Source organism: Streptopelia decaocto (genome assembly GCF_964273445.1).
Source record: "Streptopelia decaocto genome assembly, contig: HAP1_SCAFFOLD_970, whole genome shotgun sequence".
NCBI lineage: Eukaryota > Metazoa > Chordata > Aves > Columbiformes > Columbidae > Streptopelia > Streptopelia decaocto.
In genome coordinates this window covers 17,401-41,004 of record NW_028116602.1, presented here as the reverse complement: position 1 = coordinate 41,004, position 23,604 = coordinate 17,401, and the positions used below count along the sequence as shown (strand labels likewise).

Below are 23,604 nucleotides of genomic sequence, written 5' to 3'. Positions count from 1 at the left end.
CGTCCGGGCCACCCCCTTTAATCCATAAACACCCCCCTTCCCCCCGCCCTCCGCGGGCCTTATCTGCCCCCTCAGCCCGGGGGGGGCTGGCGCTGGGCCAGGGCCCCGCCCGGACGCCTGGGTCCCCATAGAGGGGGGGAAGGGGCGGGTCGGGCCTTATCAGCAGGTGGGGGGGTCAGGGCCCCCATTGCCGCCCCGGCAGCAGCCGCAGCCGCCATGCCGGGCCCTGGGGGGCTGCTGGCCCTGGGGGGGCTCCTGGCCTGGGCCCGGGGGGGCCCGGGGGGGGGCCCGGCCGCACCCCCCGACTTCGAGGTGGAAGGTAAGGGGCGGGGGGAGGGGAGAATGGGGGTGAATGGGGGGCACTGGGAGCAACTGGGGGCAACTGGGGGGCAATGGGAGCAACTGGGGAGGTATGGGGGGCACTGGGAGCAACTGGGGGGCACTGGGAGCAACTGGGGAAGTATGGGGGGCACTGGGAGCAAGTGGGGGTCAACCTGGGGGGGTACAGAGGGACACCGAGGGTACTGGGGGGACACTGGGAGATACTGGGGGGACACTGGGAGATACTGGGAGCAACCGGGGGTCAACTTGGGGGGGTATGGAGGAGCACTGAGGGTACTGGGGGGATACTGGGAGATACTGGGAGCAAGCGGGGGTCAACTTGGGGGGATATGGAGGGACACCGAGGGTACTGGGGGGATACTGGGAGCAACCGGGGGTCAACTTGGGGGGGTACAGAGGGACACTGACAGATACTGGGGGGACACTGGGAGATACTGGGAGCAACCGGGGGTCAACTTGGGGGGATATGGAGGGACACTGAGGGTACTGGGGGGATACTGGGAGCAAGCGGGGGTCAACTTGGGGGGGTACAGAGCGACACCGAGGGTACTGGGGGGATACTGGGAGATACTGGGAGCAACCGGGGGTCAACTTGGGGGGGGTACGGAGGGACACCAAGGGTACGGGGAGCAGCTGGGGGCCCTGGCTGGGCGCTGACCCCCCGCCCCCCCCAGCGGGGGTGCTGCTGGCCGAGGAGCCCCTGGACCCCAAGTGCTTCTCGCGGCTCCTGCACGACCTGACCTGCTTCTGGGACAGCGCCGCCCCCCCGGACCCCCAGCCCTTCCGCCTGCAGTACCGCCTGCAGTACCGCCTGGAGTGCGTGACCTCTGACCCCCACCCTGACCCCCACCCTGCCCTTTGCCCCTCGTACCCCCCACCCCGGCTGCCCTTGACCCCAATGGCCTGTGGCCCCTGCCCCCGTAACCCCTGACCCCAGTGCCCCCTGTCACCCCTTGACCCCAGGCAGGGCTGTGCCCTTGACCCCAGTGCCCCACTTGACCCCAGTGACCCCCTTGACCCTGGTGCCCCCATGTCCCCTTGACCCCAGGCAGGGCTGTGCCCTTGACCCCCTGAACCCTGTGCCCTTGACCCCCCTTGACCCCAGTGCCCCCTTGACCCTGGTACCCCCCCGACCCCTTGACCCCAGGCAGGGCTGTGCCCTTGACCCCCCTTGACCCTGCTACCCCCTTGACCCCGCTACCCCCTTGACCCCAGGCAGGGCCGTCCCCTTGACCCCCTGAACCCTGTGCCCTTGACCCCTGTTGACCCCGGTGCCCCCTTGACCCCAGTACCCCCCCTGCCCCCTTGACCCCAGGCAGGTCCCCCTGAGCCCTTGACCCCTGAGCCCTTGACCCCAGGCAGGGCCGTGCCCTTGACCCCGCCCCCTGTGCCCTTGACCCCAGGCAGGGCCGTGCCCTTGACCCCTGAGCCCTTGACCCCAGGCAGGGCTGTGCCCTTGACCCCCTTGACCCCGGTGCCCCCTTGACCCCAGGCAGGGCTGTCCCCTTGACCCCCTGAACCCTGTGCCCTTGACCCCTGTTGACCCCGGTGCCCCCTTGACCCCAGTACCCCCCCTGCCCCCTTGACCCCAGGCAGGTCCCCCTGAGCCCTTGACCCCTGAGCCCTTGACCCCAGGCAGGGCCGTGCCCTTGACCCCTGCCCCCTGTGCCCTTGACCCCGTGCCCCCAGGCAGGGCTGTGCCCTTGACCCCTGCCCCCTGTGCCCTCGACCCCAGGCAGGGCCGTGCCCTTGACCCCTGCCCCCTGTGCCCTCGACCCCAGGCAGGGCCGTGCCCTTGACCCCAGCCCCCTGTGCCCTCGACCCCAGGCAGGGCCGTGCCCTTGACCCCAGCCCCCTGTGCCCTTGACCCCGTGCCCGCAGGCAGGAGCCGTGGCAGAACTGCTCCCTGGGCGCCATCGCGCTGCCGCGGAACCGGACCCGGTTCTGGTGCTCGCTGCCCCCCGCGGGCATCGTGGTGTTCGAGCCGCTGGAGCTGCGCGTGCTGCCGCCCCCCCCCGCGCCCCCCCTGCACCGCCGCACCCTCTACATCGACCAAGTCGGTACGGGGGGGTTCGGGGTGGGGACTGGGGGGATGTGGGGAGCCCCAGTGGGGGGGCTGGGGGACCCAGGGAAAGCCCTGAGGGGATTGGGCGGGCTGGGGGGTCCCAGGGAGACCCAGGGGATTGGGGGGCCAAAGGACTTTGGGGGATTTGGGTGGGGGGGTCTGCGGGGGTCCAGGGGATTGGGGGGAATCCCTGGGGGGGTCTGGGGGGACGTGGGCACTTGGGGGGCCCAGAGGGTCGCGGGGGGGGGGCAGAGGGGATTTGGGGGCCTGGGGGGGGACCCTTGACCCCCTCCTCACTCCCATCCCCCCCCCCAGTGCTGCTGGGCCCCCCCCAGAACGTGTCAGCGGAGGCGGGGGGGGCGCGGGGGCAGCTGTGCGTGCGCTGGGTGCCCCCCCCCAGCTCCCACCTGGAGTCCAGCCTGGTGTTCGAGCTGCTGCTGCGCGCCCCGGGGCTGCCCCCCCGCACGGTGCGATGGGGGATCCGCGGGGATCCGGGGGATCGGGGCAATCCGGGGGGGTCCCAGACCGTGGGGACGGGTGATGGGCCCTGGGGATCCACCGATGGGGGGGCGAAGTGGGGAGGAGGATCCAGGGGGGATCCAGTGGGTCCCAGGGGGGTGGGTGAGGGATCCGGGGGGGGGGATCTGGTGCCTCTGAAGTGGGATCAGGGGGTCCAGTGGGGATCCAAGGGGGGGCGGGTGGTGAATCCAGAGAGCCCGGGGGATGTGGGGGGTGTGGGGCTGTGTGTGATCCAGTGGGTCCTGGGGGATCAAGTGGGTCCCAGAGGGATTGGGTGGGTGGGTAAGGGGGGACTCCAGGGGGTCCCAGGGGGATCCAGTGGGTCCTGGGGGGATCGGGTGGGTCCCGGGGGGGGGGGGGGTGGGTGGGGATCCAGTGGGTCCCAGGGGGATTGGGTGGGTCCTGGGGGGATCCAGTCGGTCCCGGGGGGGATTGAGTGGGTCCTGGGGGATCCAGTGGGTCCCGGGCGGGGGGTTGAGTGGGTCCTGGGGGATCCAGCGGGTCCCAGGGGGGATCGGGTGGGTTCTGGGGGATCCAGCGGGTCCCAGGGGGATCGGGTGGGTCTGGGGGGGGGGCCCGGGTGGCTCCTGGGTGCCACCACCCAGCAAGGCCCCAGCCCTCCAGTGCTTGGTCAGGGGGGGTTGTTGGGATCCAGTGGGTCCCGGGGGGGCTCTGGGGGGTTCCCGGAGGGATCCGGGCCCCCCCTGACGCCCGTGCGCAGGTGGGGGTGGGCGCGGGGCGGCGGGAGCAGCTGGTGGGCGCCCTGCGCGGCAGCACCCGCTACAGCGTCCGCGCCCGCACCCGCCCCGACGGCGTCAGCTACGGCGGCTACTGGAGCCCCTGGTCCCCCCCGGCCACCGCCGTCACCCCCCCCGGTGAGCGCGGACACGGGGGACACGGGGGGACACGGGGGGGTGGGGGGACTTGGGGATACAGGGGGGATGTGGGGACACGGGGATGGGGGGACACACAGTTGTCACCCCCCCAAGTGAGCGGGGACACGGGGGGACACCACGGGGGGACACCACGGGGAGATGGGGGGACTTGGGGACACTGGGAGATGTGGGGACACGGGGATGGGGGGACACACAGTTGTCACCCCCCCAAGTGAGTGGGGACATGGGGGGACACAGGGGACATGGAGGGGGATGGGGGTGAGGGGGACATGGGGGGACTTGGGGACACAGGGGGGATGTGGGGACACAGGGATGGGGGGACACACAGTTGTCACCCCCCCAAGTGAGTGGGGACATGGGGGGACACAGGGGACATGGAGGGGGATGGGGGTGAGGGGGACATGGGGGGGACAGGGAGGGATGGGGGGGACTTGGGGACACAGGGGGGATGTGGGGACACAGGGATGGGGGGACACACAGTTGTCACCCCCCCAAGTGAGTGGGGACATGGGGGGACACAGGGGACATGGAGGGGGATGGGGGTGAGTGGGATGTGGGGGGGACAGAGAGGGATTGGGGGGACTTGGGGACATGGGGGTTGGGGGGACACAGGGATGGGGGGGGGGGGTCACACAGTTGTCACCCCCCCAAGTGAGTGGGGACACGGGGGGGACACATTGGAGATGGGGCTGGAGCGGGGCAGCCCTCACCCCTGCGTGGGGACACATGGGGCCATGTGGGGGGCCATGGGGACACATGGGGACACATAGCGCCCCCCCTGTGGTCGTGGGGTCCGGGGGGGGTGGGGGGGGCCCTCAGTGACCCCCCCAATGTGTCCCCAGACATAGACCCGGTGACGCTGGGACTGTCCTGCCTGCTGGCCCTGCTGCTGCTGGGGCTGGGGCTGCTGGCGCTGCTGGGCCACCGCAGGTACGGGGGGGCCCTGGGGGGGCCCGGGGGGGCCCTGGGGACCGGGGGGGCCCCGGGGGTGACACGGTGTTGTCCCCAGGGCGCTGCAGGAGAAGCTGTGGCCGCCGGTGCCCGGGCCCGAGCGCGAGTTCGAGGGGCTCTTCAGCGCCTATGGGGGCAACTTCCAGGTGGGGGGGGTTATTGTAGGACCTACAATAATGGGGAAGTGGGGGGGGGGTGTTCTTGGGGGGGGCCCTGTGCTAATTTGGGGGGTTTGGGGGGGTTAACGCTGGAGGGCTGGTATGTTATTGTAGGTCCTACCCTAATGCAGGGGGTTTGGGGGGGTTAACACTGGTATGTTATTGTAGGTCCTACCCTAATGCAGGGGGTTTAGGGGGTTTCGGGGATACCCCAAAGGGAGGGGGTGTTGGGGGGGGGTAGTACCCTAAAAGGGGGGGTACGGGGAGTTTGGGGGGGTTCTCTTACTGGGGAGGAGTTTGGGGTGCCTGGGTGGGTGGGGGGATGGGGGGGTGTTACCCTAAAGGGTGTTTTGGGGGGGTGTTACCCCACCTGGGGGGTTTTGGGGTGCCTGGGGGGGCTTGCGGGGTGTTATGCTAAAGGGGGGTGGTTAAGGGGTTTGAAGGGGGTGTTATCCCACTGGGGGGGATTTGGGGGTCTGGGGGGATGTTTGGGGTGTCTGGGGGGGGTCGGGGGAATGTTTGGGGGTGTCTGAGGGTTTGGGGGAGTTGGGGGGATGTTTGGGGGTGTCTGGGGGGGATGCTTGGGGGGATGTTTGGGGGGGTCAGGGGGATGTTTGGGGGTGTCTGGGGGTTTGGGGGGGTCGGGGGATGTTTGGGGGGGGTCATGGGGATGTTTGGGGGTGTCTGGGGGGATGTTTGGGGGGATGTTTGGGGGGATGTTTGGGGGTGTCTGGGGGTTTGGGGGGGTCGGGGGATGTTTGGGGGGGGTCAGGGGGATGTTTGGGGGTGTCTGGGGGGATGTTTGGGGGGATGTTTGGGGGTGTCTGGGGGCTTGGGGGGGTCGGGGGATGTTTGGGGGGGGTCAGGGGGATGTTTGGGGGTGTCTGGGGGGGATGTTTGGGGGGATGTTTGGGGGTGTCTGGGGGTTTGGGGGGGTCGGGGGATGTTTGGGGGGGGTTCAGGGGGATGTTTGGGGGTGTCTGGGGGTTTGGGGGGTCGGGGGATGTTTGGGGGGGGTTCAGGGGGATGTTTGGGGGTGTCTGGGGGGGTATGTTTGGGGGGGGGCAGGGGGATGTTTGGGGGTGTCTGGTGGGTCTTGGGGGGATGTTTTGGGGTCCCTGACGCCCTGTCCCCCCCCCAGCTCTGGCTGTGCCAGGGGGTGGGCGCTCCCTGGGCCCCCCCCGCGGTGGCCGATGCCGAGGAGCTGCCCAGCGCCGTGGAGGAGGTTCTGGGCCCCCCCCCGGCCAAGGGTCCCCCCGCCGAGGAGCCCCCCCCCAGCGCCCCCCCCGCCGGCCCGTCCCCCTCCCCCAGCTTCGAGTACACACTGTTCGACCCCACGTCAGCCCTGCTGTGCCCCCCCCCCCGCCGCCCCCCTGACAGCCCCTATGCCAACCTGGCCCCCCAGAAAGGGCCCCCCCCGGACGCTGACACCCCCAAATGGGTCCCTGAGGACGGGGCCCTCCCTGGGGATGGGGACCCCCCTGGGCTGGGCCCCCCCATTCTGTCCCCCCCCTACGTGCTCTGCTCATAAAGGCGGGGGGGTGGGGACACCCCCACAGCGGGGACACGGCGGGGGGGTCCCCAGGACACCCCGGAAGAGGGGACGCGTCGCCGTGATGTCACACGGGGACACCGTGACGTCACGATGGACGGGACGTGTCACACGCTGATGTCACGTGGAGACACCGTGACGTGGTGACAGAGGGGACACGTCACTGGGATGTCACACGGACACGCTGTGACACCGCAACGGAGGGGACACGTCACTGGGATGTCACACGGAGACGCTGTGACACCGGAACGGAGGGGACACGTCACTGGGATGTCACACGGAGACGCTGTGACACCGCCACGGAGGGGACACGTCACTGGGATGTCACACGGACACGCTGTGACACCACCACGGAGGGGACACGTCACTGGGATGTCACACAGAGACGCTGTGACACCGCCACGGAGGGGACACGTCACTGGGATGTCACACGGAGATGCTGTGACACTGCCACGGAGGGGACACGTCACAGGGATGTCACACGGACACGCTGTGACACCGCCACGGAGGGGACACGTCACTGGGATGTCACATGGAGACGCTGTGACATGATGATGGAGGGGACACGTCACTGGGATGTCACACGGAGACGCTGTGACACCACCATGGAGGGGACACGTCACTGGGATGTCACACGGAGACGCTGTGACACCGCCATGGAGGGGACACGTCACTGGGATGTCACACAGAGAAGCTGTGACACCATCACGGAGGGGACACATCACAGGGATGTCACACGGAGACGCTGTGACATCATGATGGAGGGGACATGTCACACTGATGTCACACAGACGCTGTGACACCGCAACGGAGGGGACACGTCACAGGGATGTCACACGGAGACGCTGTGACACCGCCACGGAGGGGACACGTCACAGGGATGTCACACGGAGACGCTGTGACATCAAAACGGAGGGGACACGTCACTGGGATGTCACACGGAGACACTGTGACATCATGATGGAGGGGACACGTCACACTGATGTCACACGGAGACGCTGTGACACCGCCACGGAGGGGACACGTCACAGGGATGTCACACGGAGACGCTGTGACATCAAAACGGAGGGGACACGTCACTGGGATGTCACACGGAGACACTGTGACATCATGATGGAGGGGACACGTCACACTGATGTCACACGGAGACGCTGTGACACCACCACGGAGGGGACACGTCACTGGGATGTCACACAGATGCTGTGACACCGCCACGGAGGGGACACGTCACAGGGATGTCACACGGAGACGCTGTGACATGATGATGGAGGGAACATGTCACTGGGATGTCACACGGAGACGCTGTGGCATCACGATGGAGGGGACACGTCACACTGATGTCACCAGGTGACACACGGACACAGAGGGGACGCGTCGACGGGACACGTCACACGGACACGCCGTGACACCCCGATGGGGGGGACGTGTCCCACCGATGTCACACGCACACCCCGCGACATCACCGCGCAGGGGACGTGTCACCACAGGACACGGGGAAGCAGAGGGGACACCTCGCGGGGGGACGCGTCACCCATGTCACGTTTGTGCCGCCTTGCACGGACACACAGACACATGGGGACACACAGACGGAGGGGACGCACCGCGTGGGGACTGTCCCCCCGTCCCTTGGGGGGGGCCACTGAATTTTCTTGGCTTTGGGTTTTTTTTAATTCCGTTTTGTACAATAAAGCAGCGGTGGCTCTGCCGGACGCCTGGGTCCCTCCCGGCGGGGTTGGGGGGGCGCTGCGCCGAACGCCTGGGTCCTGTGCCGCCCCGGGGGGGCTGATAACGCTTATCAGGACCCCCCAGGTGCCGGGTGGGGCCAGCGGGAGGGGGCCCGTGTCACCGTCCGTGTCCCCAAGGTCCGGGACGTGCGTCACCCTTGGGCGGCGGCCAGTGTCCCCGTCACCCATACGCGGCGTGCGTCACCTCCATGTCACCGCAGCCTCCTGGGGTCCGTGTCCCCCCGACACCCCGGGGGGGTGGGTGACGGCCGAGCTCACCCCCACGCCTGGTCCCCGTCGCCGTCCTGCTCGGGCTCGGTGTCCTCGTCCCCCTCGCTGTCCCCGTCCCCGGGGGTCACACGGAGCCGCCCCTGGGGGCCGAAGCGGAGGCGCCAGCGGCGGGGGGGGGCCCCGGGGCGGGTGAGGCAGGCGCGGAGGCGGGGGGGGGCCCCGGGCCGCAGGCGGCACTCGGCGGGGAAGTAGCGGCGCAGGGCGGGCAGGACGTGCGGGCCGGGGGGGGGCAGGCGCAGGGCGGCCACAACCTGCGCGGGGGGCCGGGGGGGCCCGGGGGAGCGGGCGGCCTCCAGGAGGAGGGCGGCCAAGCGGGCGGGCGCCCCCGGGGCCCCCCCCAGGTAGCGCTCCAGCCCGTCCAGCAGCAGCAGCCCCGGGGGCCGCGGCCGGGCCGGCAGCGCCGCCAGCTCCCGGGCCAGCGCCGCCGCGGACGGCGGGTACCGGAGCTCCAGCCGCTGGGGGGGGGGCACGGAGGGGGCGTCAGGCCACGCCCCTCGGCGGCAAGACACGCCCCTCGGCGGCGGGAGGCCACGCCCCCCGCGGCATACACAAGGGTTACCCGAGCCCCGCCCCTGCCGCAGGCCCCGCCCACGAGCGCTGCTGCCCGCCAGCAAAAATCCCCGCCCCCGCTGCTGGCCCCGCCCACATGCGCTATACCCCGCCCACTGCCGTTGCACTGACACGGCGCCCCGCCCTCTCCAGCAAGCCCCGCCCACATGCAAAGCTCCGCCTCGTGCCGCAGACCACACCCACTCGCGACACGCTCTACCCCCTAAGGCGGCACGGCATGCTCACCCAGAGCCCCGCCCCCTGCCGCAGGCCACGCCCGCCCGCACGACGCCCCGCCCACCAACATCGCGCTTGCAGCAAGCCCCGTCCCCACAGGAAGCCAGGCCTCCCTCGCATGCCCCGCCCACTCGCCGCCAGCCCCGCCCCTCCCGGGCCGCCCCCATCCCCGGCGCCCCCCTCACCTGCAGCGCCCGCGGGTCGTTGCCGCCGTCGTCACCGTCGCCGCCTCCCGGGAGCCGCGGGAGCGCGCTGGGCGCCAGGAATAGTGCGCGGGGCCCATCGCCGCCGCCCGCCAGCGCAGCCCGCAGCAGCAGCGCCGTCCGGCCCGAGCCCGCCGGGCCCAGCACCAGCACCGGCACCGGCGCCGCTGCCTCCCCCGCTGTCACCGAGCCCAGCGCCCGCTCCAGCGCCGCCGCCATCGCATCCGCGGCCGGAATCACCTCGCCCGCTCCGCGGATGGCGGTGAGTCAGGTGAAAGTCCCGCCGCCGCGCCTCAGCCAATCAGAGCGGAGATTCCCTCAGCGCCGCTCCCGCCCACCGCGGCGAGCCAGCGCTCCAGCCAATCAGAGGGGAGATTCCCTCAGCGTCGGTCCCGCCGATCGCAGCTGTTTCGCGCGGGCGCCTCAGCCAACCGGAGGCGTGACGCGATACCCTCCCCGCGGTCCCGCCCTCCCCCGGCTTCTATTGGCCGCTCGGGCCGCCAATCCAGCGCCGACCCGTCTCCTAATGAGATTCAGTACTCCTCCCCTTTACGCGCCGCTTGGCCAATGGGAAGGTTGTGTGCGCCGGCCGGGGGCGTGGCCAGGCGAGGGGGCGGTGTCCGCGGTTGTCAGTCACCCCCGCGCTGCCAGGCAACGCGTTGCTAAGCGACGGCGGGCGGTTGCCGGGTGACGGGGGCGGGACGAGGAGGGGGCGGGTGGGAGGGGGAGTGAGACACGCGCGCGCACACGCGTGTGCAAAGCCTCGTGCACCGCCCCTGCTTGTGCAAACGCGCCCGTGCACGCGCTGACACCCCCCCCCCCGCACCCCCACGTGCAAACCCCGATGCACGTGCACACGGTTGTGCCCACCCTCGTGCACGCGCGCCCTCGTGCACGCGCGCCCTCGTGCACGCGCTCGCCCCACGTGCACGCGCACACGCACACGCACACACACACACACAGTCGTGCACACCGCGCTGCACGAGGGTTGCACAAGGATCACATGAGCATGCACGAGGGTCACGTGAGGGTGCGCGGGGGTCACACAAGGTTGCACGGGGGTCACGTGAGGGTGCACGAGGGTCGCACGAGGCCTCACCGGGATGCACGAGGGTTCACGAGGGCTCACGAGGGCCGGGGCGGGGCGTCCCCTCGGCTACGCGTATTCTCAAGCAATAACAGCGCGTCCGTATTATCCGCCCGAGAATACCCGTCGCCGAAGGGAGCGGGGGGGCCGGCGACTGGGGGGACCCCGGCGTCCGGGGTGGGGGGAAGGAACCCAGGCATCCGGGACTGGACCCAGGCATCCGGGGGAACCCAGGCGTCCGGGGCTGCCCCGCCCCTTTCAGCACCGCGGTCAGCTCCCCCCCTCCCAGCCCTGCTCTATAGGGGCTCCATAGGTGCTGCCCGTGCCCAGGGGCTCCGCTATAGGGCGTGCGGCCCCACACGGCGCCATGCAGCCCCACGGCCCGGCCATAAGGCCCCTCCTATATGCTTCCCACAGGCCCCAGCTATAGGTCGCTCCTATAGGCCCCGTGCACAGGCTCCCCCCCGCCCCGTCCAGCCCGGCCATAGGTCCCTCCTATAGCCCCCGGCCCCCCCGCCCCACTCACCGCCGCCGCCGCTGCCGGAGCCGCCGCCCGCCCCGCCGCAGTCCGGGGGGGGGGCGGAGCCTGGGGCAGGACACGCCCCCAACAAAGCCCCGCCCATGGACGCCCCGCCCCTTCCCCTGGCTCCACCCCGCCGCAGTCCGGGGGGCGGGGCCTCGGGGGAGCGGGAGACGCCCGCCACAAGCCCCGCCCCCTGAAACGCTCCGCCCCTTCGCATGGCCACGCCCCCTGGACCCCTCCCGTGCCCCCATAGGGGCCTTAGGGGCATCCTATAGTTGCCCTGCGGGCACGTGGGCTGTGGACATGCCCTTCCCGCCCTATAAGCTGGCACTCCCAGCCCCTATAGATACCCCCCAGCCCTATAGATCCCCCCAGCCCCCCCATATTCCCTATAGCCCCCGCAATGTCCCCTATAGCCCCCCATACAGACGCAGGGACACGGGGACATCACACGCAGCCACTTTATTCCCCCCCGCCACGTCACGGCGTGTGTCCCCCCCGCCCCCCTCGTGGGGACTGTCCCCTTTGTGTGTGTCCCCCCCCAATGCTCGTGACACTCGTGCAAGGGGGGTGACAATTCCCGCCCCACCCCGCAGTGTCGGGGTCCCCCCCCAGGTGTGGGGGGACACTCAGGTGACAGCTGGGAACTCAGCACGACGCGCCTGGGGGGGACATGGGGGGGGTCTGGGGGCTGCAAGGACCCCTCTGCCCCCCCCAGCACCCCCAGAATATCGGGGTCCCCACCCCCCTATGGAGCTCAGTGCCCCCACCCATGGGGTCGGGGTCCCCCCAAAGAGCTCATAACCCCCCTTAACCCCCCCAGTTTTGCAGTGCCCTCCATGCCCCCCCCATGGAGCTGGGGTGCCCCCCTCCGGGTTTTGGGGTGACCCCCTCACCTGGGTGACGCTGATCTCCTCCAGGGGGGGCTGAGAGGGGGGCAGCTCTTGGGGGGCCCTCGGGGGGCCCCCCCCGCCCCCCCTCACCGACCCCCCCGTGCTCTGGAACTTCCCAACCACGCAGGTCACCTGGGGGGGGGGGCAGTAGGATTTTGGGGGGGCCCTGGGGGTTATGGGGGGGTCAGGGCATCCTCAGGGGGGAAACGGGGTCACAGGGGGGTTGAGGGTTCTGGGTGAGTTCGGGGGCGCCCTGAGGGAGGTTTTGGGGTGTTGGGGGGGGTGGAGGTTCCGGGGGGTCCTGGGGTGTTGGGGGAGGGGTCCCCAGACTTTTGGGGTCCCCAGGAGATTTCAGGGATTCCTGAAACTGCTTAGGGGGGTCACAGGGGCGAGAGAGAGGATTTGGGGGCATGTTTGGGGCCTGGGAGCAGGTTTTGGGGACCCCCAGGAGGGTCTAGGGTGCCCAGGGGGGGTGTCAGGGTCCCAGGGGGGTTTTGGGGCCCCCCCCCCCCCATTTCCGGGGTGCTCACCAGGAAGGCGGCGATGGCGGTGCCGGTGAGGAACCCGGCCAGCACGTCCCCCCAGTGGTTCCGGTGCTCGGCCACCCGCAGGGCGCCCAGCAGGAACGGGGGGGCCGCGAACCCCAAAACCGCCGCCGGCTTGGCCAGCCGGGAGCCCCCCCCCCCGCCAGGCCAGCGTCACGTACAGCTGGGGGGGGGGGGCAGAGTCACCCCACGGGCACCCCAAAACACCCCCTGGGCACCCCCAAACCCACAGGAACCCCCCAAGCCCCCCTGGGTACCCCCAAACCCGCAGGGACCCCCCCAACACCCCCCGGGTACCCCCAAACCCATAAGAACCCCCCAACACCCCCTGGGTACCCCCAAACCCACAAGGACCCCCCAACACCCCCCGGGTACCCCCAAACCCACAGGGACCTCCCAACCCCAAAGGGACCCCCCAACACCCCCCGGGTACCCCCAAACCCACAGGGACCCCCCCAACACCCCCCGGGTACCCCCAAACCCACAGGGACCCCCCAACACCCCCCGGGTACCCCCAAACCCATAAGAACCCCCCAACACCCCCTGGGTACCCCCAAACCCACAAGGACCCCCCAACCTCCACTGGGCACCCCCAAACCCAAAGGGACCCCCCAACACCCCCTGGGTACTCCCAAACCCACAGGGACCCCCCTATAACCCCCATAGCCCCCCAAATTTGCCCATTCCCCCCCAATTTTCCCCAGACCCCCACCCCGGCGAAGGCCCCCACATAGACCCCCAATCCCCCCTATTGTCCCCCCATAGCCCCCCTGTAGCCCCTTATAGCCCCCCATAACCCCCTTGTAGCCCCCCAAACCCCCCTATAACCCCCATAACCCCCCCAATTTGCCCACTTCCCCCCATGACCCCCCCAATTTCCCCCAAACCCCCACCCCAGCGAAGGCCCCCAATCCCCCCATTGTCCCCCCATAGCCCCCCTGTAGCCCCTTATAGCCCCCCATAACCCGCTTGTAGCCCCCCCAAACCCCCCTATAACCCCCATAACCTCCCCAATTTGCCCATTCCCCCCCATGACCCCCCCAATATCCCCCAAACCCCCACCCCAACAAATGCCCCCAATCCCCCCATTGTCCCCCCATAACCCCCCTGTAGCCCCTTATAGCCCCCCATAACCCCCTTGTAGCCCCCCCATAACTCCCCCAATTTGCCCATTTCCCCCCATGACCCCCCCAATTCTCCCCAGGCCCCCACCCCAGCGAAGGCCCACGCGTAGACCCCCAATCCCCCCTATTGTCCCCCCATAACCCCCTGTAGCCCCTTATAGTTCCCCATAACCCCCTTGTAGCCCCCCAAACCCCCCTATAACCCCCATAACCCCCCCAATTTGCCCATTCCCCCCCATGACCCCCCCAATTTCCCCCAAACCCCCACCCCAGCGAAGGCCCCCAATCCCCCCATTGTCCCCCCATAACCCCCCTGTAGCCCCTTATAGCCCCCCATAACCCCCTTGTAGCCCCCCCATAACTCCCCCAATTTGCCCATTTCCCCCCATGACCCCCCCAATTCGCCCCAGGCCCCCACCCCAGTGAAGGCCCCCGCGTAGACCCCCAATCCCCCCTATTGTCCCCCCATAACCCCCCTGTAGCCCCCCCAAACCCCCCTATAACCCCCATAACCCCCCTGTAGCCCCTTATAGCCCATCATAACCCCCCCAAACCCCCCCTATAACCCCCAAGACCCCCCCAATTTGCCCCAGACCCCCACCTCGGCGAAGGCCCCTTCGTAGACCCCCAATCCCCCCTATTGTCCCCCCATAACCCCCCTGTAGCCCCCCCAAACCCCCCTATAACCCTCATAGCCCCCCCAATTTGCCCGTGACCCCCCCAATTTCCCCCAGGCCCCCACCCCGGCGAAGGCCCCCGCGTAGGCCCCCAGCGCCGCCTCCTTGCAGGGAAAGGCCCGTCTGGCGGCCGCCACCAAGGGGGGGTCCCCGGCGCAGGGCGCCCCCCGGGGGGCACGAAGCGGGGGGGGGCGGCGGGGGGGGCGCAGCCCAGGGCGCTGTAGTTGGGGCGACACACGGACAGAAAGTGGGGGGCGGGGGCCCCCGTCACCACCTGCCCCGCGTTGGCGAAGATGGCGGTTGCCAGGAGACCGAAGGAGAACACCCCTGGGGGGGGCAAATGGGGGGGGGCAAGGGGGGGAAATTGGGGGAAAGGGGGGGGCAAAAAATGAGGGGGTTGGGGGGAGGAATTAGGGGAGAGAGGGGCAAAAAAAGGGGTGAATTGGGGAGGTAGGGGGCAAGTGGGGGGGGCAAATTGGGGAGGAGGGGGGAAATGGGGGGGTCAGGGGGTAAATGGGGGGAAAGGGGGAAATCGGGGGAGGGGGCAAATAGGGGGTTATGTGGGGCAAAACAAGGTGCCCCCACCCTTATTGCCCCCCCCCCCTTTTTGCCCCTGCCCCCCCATTTGCCCTCTGCCCACCCATATTTACCCCCAGCCCCCCCCCCGTTAGTCCTAGACCCCCCCATTTGCCCCCCAGCCCCTCGTTTACCCCCATCCCCTCCCCCATCTGCCCCCCCAGCCCCTCATTTACCCCCAGCCCCCCCATCTGCCCCCCCAGCCCCTCATTTACCCCCAGCCCCCCCCATCTGCCCCCCCAGCCCCTCATTTATCCCCAGCCCCCCCCCCATCTGCCCCCCCAGCCCCTCATTTATCCCCAGCCCCCCCCCCATCTGCCCCCCCGGCCCCTCATTTATCCCCAGCCCCCCCCCATCTGCCCCCCCCGGCCCCTCATTTACCCCCAGCCCCCCCCATTTTTGCCCCCCCTCACCCAGGAAGTGCAGCAGGCGCCGCAGGGCCCCCCCCCGGCAGCAGCGCTGGCTCCACAGGGCGGGGGGGGCGCGGCCCCCCCGGGGCCCCCCCAGCAGCTCCCCCAGCGTCATCTGCACAGACACATCAGTGCTGGGACCCCCAAACACACCCAGGGACACCCCGACCCCCCCAGGGACCCACTAGACCCCCCCCCATGGGGCCCCAGAGCCCCCCCAGCCCCCCAAGGGACCCCCCCCGCCTCCTTAGGACCCCCCCAGCCCCTCAAAGTCCACCCTGACCCCTCCCCAGGGACCCCCTTTGCCCCCCTGCCCCCCAGCCCCCTTAGAAGCCCAAGGAACCCCTTAGGACCCCCCTTTGCCCCCCCCAGCCCCCATAGGACCCCCCAAGGGATCCCCTCAATCCCCTTAGTGACCCCCTTAGGACCCCCCAAGGACCCCCTTTGCCCCCCCCAGCCCCCTTAGGACCCCTCCAGGGACCCCCTCAGCCCCCTTAGTGACCCCCTTAGGACCCCCCCAGACTCCCCGGGGGCCTCCTTTACCCCCCAAGATCCCTTAGGTCCCCCACAAGGGGCCCTTTAGGACCCCCCCCAGCCCCCTTAGGGACCCCCTCTACCCCCCCCCAACCCCCTTAGGACCCCCCTGATGCCCCCAGGGGACCCTTTAGGACCCCCCCCAGACTCCCCTTACCCCCCAAGCCCCCTTAGGACCCCCCAAGGGGCACTTTAGGACACCCCCAGACTCCCCTTACCCCCCCAGCCCCCTTAGGACCCCTCCAGGGACCCCCCCAGCCCCCTTAGGACCCCCCAAGGGACACTTTAGGACCCCCCCAGACCACCCTTACCCCCCCAGCCCCCTTAGGACCCCTCCAGGGACCCCCTCAGCCCCCTTAGTGACCCCCAGATGCCCCAGAGACCCCCTGTGCCACCCCCCCAGCCCCCTTACGACCCCCCAGGGGACACTTTAGGACCCCCCCAGCCCCCTTAGGACCCCTCCAGAGACCCCCCCCAGCCCCCTTAGTGACCCCCTTAGGACCCCCCAGAGACCCCTTAGGACCCCCCCCAGCGCCCCCCCCCCGGCCCCTCACGGTGAGGACGGGCACCGCGGTGACCAGCGCGTAGACCAGCGCGGGGGGGGCGCGGCTGGCGGCGGGGGGGCCGGGGTAGGGGCGGCCGTAGGCGGGGTCGCGGCAGAAGAACCCCCCGTCGTGCACCGGGAACGCGTCCGTGAACTCCAGCTGGTACGCCAGGGCCGCCGTGCCCCCCAGGATGGACAGCTGGGGGGGCAGACCCCCCCGGCACCGCTGGGACCCCCCCCGGGCACCGCTGGGACCCCCCCCGGGCAATGGGGATAGGGACACAATGACAGAAAGCCCGGGGATGGGGACACAAGGGATGGGACCCCCAGGATGGACAGCTGGGGGGGCAGACCCCCCCGGGGCAGAATGGGGTGGGGGACACCGATGGGACCCCCCCCCAAACCCAGTGGTGGGGACACAAGGGATGGGACCCCCCCCCCAAACCCAGTGGTGGGGACACAAGTGATGGGACCCCCCCCAGACCCAGTGATGGGGGCACAAGTGATGGGACCCCCCCCCATACCCAGTGGTGGGGACACAAGTGACCGAAACCCTGGGGATGGGGACACAAGTGATGGGACCCCCCCCCAGACCCAGTGATGGGGACACAAGGGATGGGACCCCCCCCCAAACCCAGGGGTGGGGACACAAGTGATGGGACCCCCCCCCAAACCCAGTGGTGGGGACACAAGTGATGGGACCCCCCCCCAAACCCTGGGGATGGGGACACAAGGGATGGGACCCCCCCCCAAACCCAGTGGTGGGGGCACAAGTGATGGGACCCCCCCCCAAACCCAGTGGTGGGGACACAAGTGATGGGACCCCCCCCCAAACCCAGTGGTGGGGACACAAGTGATGGGACCCCCCCCCAAACCCAGGGGTGGGGACACAAGTGATGAGACCCCCCCCAAACCCCAGGGATGGTGACACAAGTGACCGAAACCCTGGGGATGGGGACACAAGGGATGGGACCCCCCCCCCAAACCCAGTGGTGGGGGCACAAGTGATGGGACCCCCCCCCAAACCCCAGTGGTGGGGACACAAGTGACCGAAACCCCGGGGATGGGGACACAAGTGATGGGACCCCCAGGATGGACAGCTGGGGGGACACAGGGACCCCCCCAGCACCACTGGGACCCCCCCGGGGAGTAACGGGGTGGGGGGTGACACTGGTGTGACCCCCCCAGACTCAGTGATGGGGACACAAGTGACTGAAACCCCCAAATCCCAGCATAGGGACCCCAGGGACTCTGCCCCCCTCCTCATGCTCAACTGGGGAGGGGGGGAAACACACTGGGACCCCTGAAACCCCACCCGGGGGGGGGCACCTGATGGGACCCCCCCAAACCCCAGCATGGGGCATCGCCCCCCCAACCCTCTTGTCAGCCCCCAATATCACTGGGGGGACCCAACTGCCCCCCCCCCCCCAACTCCAGGGACAGACAGGGGACCCAGGCGTTCGGGGGGGTTCCCCGGGGGGGTACCCGCTGTGACCCCCCCGTACCTCCACGAACAGGCAGCAGGGGACGATGGAGCCGCCGCGTTTCTCCCGCCGGGGGGTCGCCATGGCCGGGGGGGGGGACACGGGGGGGTCACCCCGGGACCCTCGGGCTGGGGGGGGGGCTCCAAGCACGCGCTGGGAGGGGGGTGGGGGGGGTGTCAGTGCCACACCCACCCCCTCGACCCCCCATTTTATCCGCGACTCTCCCCACCAGGGTCCCCCCCCATATCTTCCCCCCGGACGCCGGGGTTCCCTCGGTGCCCCCCCCATGACCTCCCCATTCTCCCGGACGCCTGGGTCCCCTTTACCCCCTCGACCTCCCCCATCCCTCGGACTCCTGGGTCCCCTCTGTGACTACCCCCCCCCCCCCCCCCCCCAAATAAAGGTCCCCCCCATGACCCCGCCCCCGGACGCCTGGGTCCCCCGGACGCCTGGGTCCCCCCGGGCTCACCCGCCTCCTTCACGCCGCCGCCATGGCCGGGGGGGCCGCAGGGAGGCGGGGCCGCTGTCGCGACAGAGACATCGCGATATTGCGGGGGGGGGGGAGGGAGAGGCGGGGGCGGTGGCCGCTGATTGGATGCCGTCGGGACCCAGGCATCCGGGCGTGCCCCTCCCCTCTCTGCGGCAATGGGGGGACCCAGGCGTCCGGGAAACCCCCCCGGAATAGGGGACCCAGGCGTCCGGGACACCCCCCACAAGGGACCCAGGCGTGCGGGGCCTTTGCTTTGGGGGGGAGGGGGTCAATGTGGCCGGGGGGATGCGGGGGGTCCCGGACACCAGGGTCCCTCTCGGACGCCTGGGTCCCCTGTTTTTTTTAGGGGGGGGGGGGCAGCAGAGGGACCCTGCATCCGAGCAGCGCGCACGCGCGAGGGGCGGGGCGAAGCAGGTGCCTGAGGGGGCGGGGCTACAGCAGGTGCGCGCTCCGCCCCCTCATCAACAAGCCCCGCCCCTCAGCAGCAAACCCCGCCCTTCTCACGTCAAGCTCCGCCCCCTCACCCCCAAGCTCCGCCCCAGCCTCCAAGCTCCACCCACCCCTCACCGCCCGCCAGGTGTGGGCGGGGCCGCCGCGCGCCCCAGGTGCGGGAGGGCGGGGTCCGGGTCACGTGGGCGGGGGTGGGGCCGGAGCGGCCGGAACCGACGGGAGCGGAACGGGTGAGCGCGACCCCTCCCCCGCACCGGGGACCCCCCCCCAGGGACCCCACACCCCCCCCCTCCTCCCCCCGCGGACCTTGACCCCAGCCCGGACGCCTGGGTCCCTCCCGAGGGGGAGGGGCGGGGCAGAACTCCTGGGTCCCCCGTGGGGTGGGGCAGGTTGGGGGCCACAAGGGGGGGCTGGGGGTGTCCTGAGAGGGGGCGGGAGCAGCCTGGGGGGGTCCCAGGGGAGTTTGGAGGGTCCCAGGGGGGGTTTCCAGGGGAGTCCCAGGGGTGACTGGGGAGGTCCCATGGGGTATCTGAGGGGTCCCTGGGGGGTTTCAGGGTCCCATGGAAGTCTGAGGGGTCCCAGGGGTGTCTGGGAGCTTTTGGGGGGGTCCAGAGTTTTTTTGGGGGGGATCCCAGGGGTGTCTTGGGGATTTTGGGGGGGGTCCCTTGGGGAGTCACAGGTTTAGGGGGGTCATATGGGACTGTGGGGGTCCCAGGGGTGTCTCGGGGGTCCTGACCGTGTCCCCGCAGCCGCAGGAGCCCCGGGGCCCCCCCGCCGACATCCCACCATGGCGGGTGCCCCCCAACTCGCCCTGACCCTGGCCCTGCCCTGCCTGGCCCTGGCCCAGAGTACGTACCTGGGGGGGCCCGGATGCCTGGGTCCCTCTTGGGGGGGGGCATATGGGGGGGCCCGGACTCCTGGGGTCCATCCCAGGGCGGGTTATGTGGGGCCCGGACGCCTGGGTCCCCTCAGTTACAGGTGTCCTGTGAGCCCCGAACGCCTGGGTCCCTCCACTGGGGTTGTCACGGGGCCCGAACGCCTGGGTCCCTTTCCCACGGCGGTTATTTACATGTGGCCCGGATGCCTGGGTTTTGGGGGGGGGGGGGGGGGAGTTGGGGTGTCCCCGGACGCCTGGGTCCCTCCTGGGGGGTGTTGGGGTGTCGCCGGACGCCTGGGTCCCTGCTGGGGGGGGGATATGGGGCCAGTTTGGGGTGCCGGGACAGGGCGGGGCTGTGACTCAACATTGGGCGTCAACAGGTGGATTGGGGGGGGGGCCGGCCGGACGCCTGGGTTCCCCCATGACCCCCCCATTTCGTTCCCAGCCTCTCCCAGTATGACCAGTAGCAGCCCCAGTAACAGCACAGACCCCACTGGGGGGGGCGGCCTCTCGGTGAGTGGGGATGGGGGGGTCCCCCAAGTTTTGGGGGGGTCCATGGGCCATTTTGGGGGGGTCCCTGGGGGTTTCCAGGAGGTTGGGGGGGGAGCTGGGGTGTCCCTGAGACTTCTGGGGGGTCCCCAGAGGCTTTGAGGGGGGTCCCCAAATTGCCCTCAGGAAGGCTGGGGGGGTCCCCAGGGTGTTCCTTGGGGTCCTGGGGGGTCCTGGGGGGGTTTGGGGGTTCCCCAGGTCATTCCTTGAGGTTTGGGGGGGTCCCCAAGGTGTCCTGGGGGTTTTGGGGGGTCCCCAGGGGTTTGGGGGGTTCCCAGGGTGTTCCTTGGGGTTTGGGGGATCCCTAAGGTGTCTTGGGGAGTTTGGGGTGTCCCCATGATCTTTGGGGTGTCCCCCTGACCTCTGGGGGTTCCCTTGATCTTTGGGGTGTCCCAATGGTGTCCCCAAGGACTTTGGGGGTTCCCCTGACCTTTGAGAGTCCCCCCTGACCTTTAGGGTTTCCCCATGACCTTTGGGGTGTCCCCACGACCTTTGGGGTGTCCCCACGACCTTTGGGGCTTCCCCTGAGCTTTGGGGTGTCCCCAAGGGCTTTGGGGGTTCCCCTGACCTTTGGGGTGCCCCCATGACCTTTAGGGTTTCCCCATGACCTTTGGGGTTTCCCCATGACCTTTGGGGGTTCCCCTGACTTTTGGGGTGTCCCCAGGGTGTCCCCAAGGGCTTTGGGGTTCCCCCTGACCTTTGGGAGTCCCCATGACCTTTGAGGCTTCCCCTGACCTTTGGGAGTCCCCACTGACCTTTAGGGTTTCCCCATGACCTTTGGGGTTTCCCCATGACCTTTAGGGTGTCCCCCTGACCTTTGGGGTTTCCCCACGACCTTTGGGGTTTCCCCATGACCTTTGGAGTTTCCCCACGACCTTTGGGGGTTCCCCTGACCTTTGGGGTTTCCCCATGACCTTTGGAGTTTCCCCACGACCTTTGGGGGTTCCCCTGACCTTTGGGGTTTCCCCATGACCTTTAGGGTTTCCCCACGACCTTTGGGGCATCCCCACGACCTTTGGGGCTTCCCCATGACCTTTGGGGCTTCCCCCTGACCTTTGGGGACCTTTGGGGCTTCCCCTGCCCTTTGGGGTGTCCCCAGGGTGTCCCCCAGGGTTCTGGGGCTCCCGCTGACCCCGGGGGTTCCCGCAGGTGCCGGCGCGGGCGGCGCTGGGGGCGCTGGGGGCGCTGGGGGCGCTGGCGCTGCTGGTGCTGCTGGTGCTGCTGGGGCTGCGGCTGCGCGAGCGGCGCCGCACTGAGGGCTCCTACCGGCCCAGCCGCGAGGAGCAGGCGGGGGCGCGGGGGGGCGCCCCGGGGCCGCCGCTGCGCCTGCCCCCCGAGGAGCGCCTCATCTGAACCCCGAAACCGGACCTGCCCCCCGAGGAGAGGCTCATCTGAACCCTGAAACCGGCACCTCACCTGAGCCCCGAAACCTGCGCCTGCCCCCCGAGGAGAGGCTCAGCTGAACCCCGAAACTGGCACCTCATCTGAGCCCCGAAACCTGCGCCTCATCTGAACCCCAAAACCGGCGGCTCATCTAGACCCCAAAACCGGTGCCTGCCCCCCGAGGAGAGGCTCATCTGAACCCCGAAACCGGACCTGCCCCCCGAGGAGAGGCTCATCTGAACCCCGAAACCGGACCTGCCCCCCGAGGAGAGGCTCATCTGAACCCCGAAACCGGACCTGCCCCCCGAGGAGCGGCTCATCTGAACCCCGAAACCGGCACCTCATCTGAACCCCGAAACCGGCACCGCCCCCCGAGGAGAGGCCGATCTGAACCCCAAAACCAGCGCCTCATCTGAACCCCAAAACCAGCACCTCATCTGAACCCCGAAACTGGCACCGCCCCCCGAGGAGCAGCTCATCTGAACCCCGAAACTGGTGCTGCCCCCCAAGGAGAGGCTCATCTGAACCCCGAAACTGGCGCTGCCCCCCAAGGGCTCATCTGAACCCCAAAACCAGTGCCTGTCCCCCGAGGAGCGCCTCATCTGAACCGCAAAACCGGTGGCTCATCTGAACCCCAAAACCAGTACCTGCCCCCCGAGGAGCGCCTCATCTGAACCCCGAAACCTGCGCCTCATCTGAACCCCAAAACCAGCGCCTGCCCCCCGAGGAGCAGCTCATCTGAACCCCAAAACCTGCGCCTCATCTGAACCCCAAAACCGGTGCCTGCCCCGCAAGGAGAGGCTGATCTGAACCCCGAGACCGGCAGCTCATCTGAACCCCAAAACCAGCACCTGCCCCCCGAGGAGCGCCTCAGCTGAACCCCGAAACCTGCGGCTCATCTGAACCCCGAAACCGGTGCTGAACCCCAAAACTCATGTGAGCCCCCTGCATGAGGAGCGACCTGCAGGCTCGCACGAGGCTCTTGCACGAGGCTCTTGCACAAGGGCCTCACAAAAGACTTGAACTGTGCCCTCACACGAGGCTCTTGCACAAGGGTCTTGCACGAGGCTCTTCACGAGGACTCACACGAGACTCGAACTGCGGCCTTGCACGAGGCTCTTGCACGAGGCTCTCGCACAACAGCCAGGAGCATCTCGCACAAGGAGCGTGTCTTCTGTCCCCCCCGCCTTGCACAAGGATCTCGCACGAGGCTCTTGCACGACAGCCGGGAGCAGCTCGCACGAGGGGCGTGTTGTACATCCCCCCCCCCCCCCCGCCTCGCACGAGGGCCTCGCACGAGGACCTCACGTGGGACTCGAACCGTTGCCTCGCACGAGGCTCTTGCACGAGGCTCTTGCACGAGACTGTTGCACGAGGCTCTTGCACAACAGCCAGGAGCGTCTCGCACGAGGGGCGTGTTGTCCCCCCCCCCCCTTGCACGAGGCTCTTGCACGAGGACTCTCGCACGGTGCCCGGACTGTGCTGGGGGGGGGACATGGGACACACACCGAATTTCTATAATATTCTATTTTTGAAATAAAACCCTCAAAACACGGTGGTGGCTGCGCCGGGGACACCCCCAGTGTCACCACGGGGGGCCCTGTGGCACCCCCATGTCACTTTATGGGGTCCCTGTCCCCCCTGCAGGGTCTCTGCCCCCCCCACAATGTCACTCTATGGGGTCCCTGTGCCCCCAATGTCACTCTATGGGGTCCCTGTCACTCTATGGGGTCCCTGTGCCCCCAATGTCACTCTATGGGGTCCCTGTCACTCTATGGGGTCCCTGTGCCCCCAATGCCACTCTATGGTGTCCCTGTCACTCTATGGGGTCTCTGTCCCCCCCCCCCAGTGTCACTCTATGGGTCCCTGTGCCCCCAATGCCACTCTATGGTGTCCCTGTCACTCTATGGGGTCTCTGTCCCCCCCCCCCAGTGTCACTCTATGGGGTCCCTGTGCCCCCAATGTCACTCT

At 69.3% G+C, this 23,604-nt stretch overlaps 4 protein-coding genes across 5 annotated transcripts; 2 read left to right on the top strand and 2 right to left on the bottom strand.

Annotated features, from left to right (window-relative positions):
- Nucleotides 1-150: 150 nt before the first annotated feature.
- EPOR (erythropoietin receptor) lies at nt 151-8,192 on the top strand. 2 transcript variants are annotated; one of them, XM_082076813.1, is made up of 8 exons: nt 151-319; nt 1,017-1,146; nt 2,224-2,402; nt 2,723-2,874; nt 3,648-3,801; nt 4,665-4,752; nt 4,832-4,919; nt 6,073-8,192. In XM_082076813.1, exons 1-8 carry the CDS (start codon nt 217-219, stop codon nt 6,460-6,462), a joined length of 1,284 nt encoding a protein of 427 aa, XP_081932939.1. In that variant the 5' UTR covers nt 151-216; the 3' UTR covers nt 6,463-8,192. The 2 variants fall into 2 exon arrangements, with proteins under 2 accessions (XP_081932939.1, XP_081932938.1); XM_082076812.1 differs by having other exon boundaries at nt 1,017-1,158.
- On the bottom strand, nt 7,030-10,992 carry SWSAP1 (SWIM-type zinc finger 7 associated protein 1). The gene is made up of 2 exons (XM_082076814.1): nt 9,470-10,992; nt 7,030-8,953 (listed from the first exon to the last, which is right to left on the bottom strand). Exons 1-2 carry the CDS (start codon nt 9,704-9,706, stop codon nt 8,483-8,485), a joined length of 708 nt encoding a protein of 235 aa, XP_081932940.1. The 5' UTR covers nt 9,707-10,992; the 3' UTR covers nt 7,030-8,482.
- On the top strand, nt 9,630-23,159 carry CRB3 (crumbs cell polarity complex component 3). Its single transcript, XM_082076815.1, has 3 exons — nt 9,630-9,749; nt 20,147-20,214; nt 21,400-23,159. The coding sequence occupies exons 2-3, from the start codon at nt 20,158-20,160 to the stop codon at nt 21,601-21,603; spliced, it is 261 nt and encodes an 86-aa protein (XP_081932941.1). The 5' UTR covers nt 9,630-9,749; nt 20,147-20,157; the 3' UTR covers nt 21,604-23,159.
- On the bottom strand, nt 11,599-18,383 carry LOC309452132 (phospholipid phosphatase-related protein type 2-like). The gene is given in 9 exon segments (XM_082076808.1): nt 11,599-11,759; nt 11,994-12,122; nt 12,521-12,682; nt 14,402-14,523; nt 14,526-14,663; nt 15,326-15,437; nt 16,411-16,599; nt 17,906-18,037; nt 18,354-18,383. Coding segments are annotated over 8 exon segments (948 nt in total). The 5' UTR covers nt 17,969-18,037; nt 18,354-18,383; the 3' UTR covers nt 11,599-11,726.
- Nucleotides 23,160-23,604: the final 445 nt, after the last annotated feature.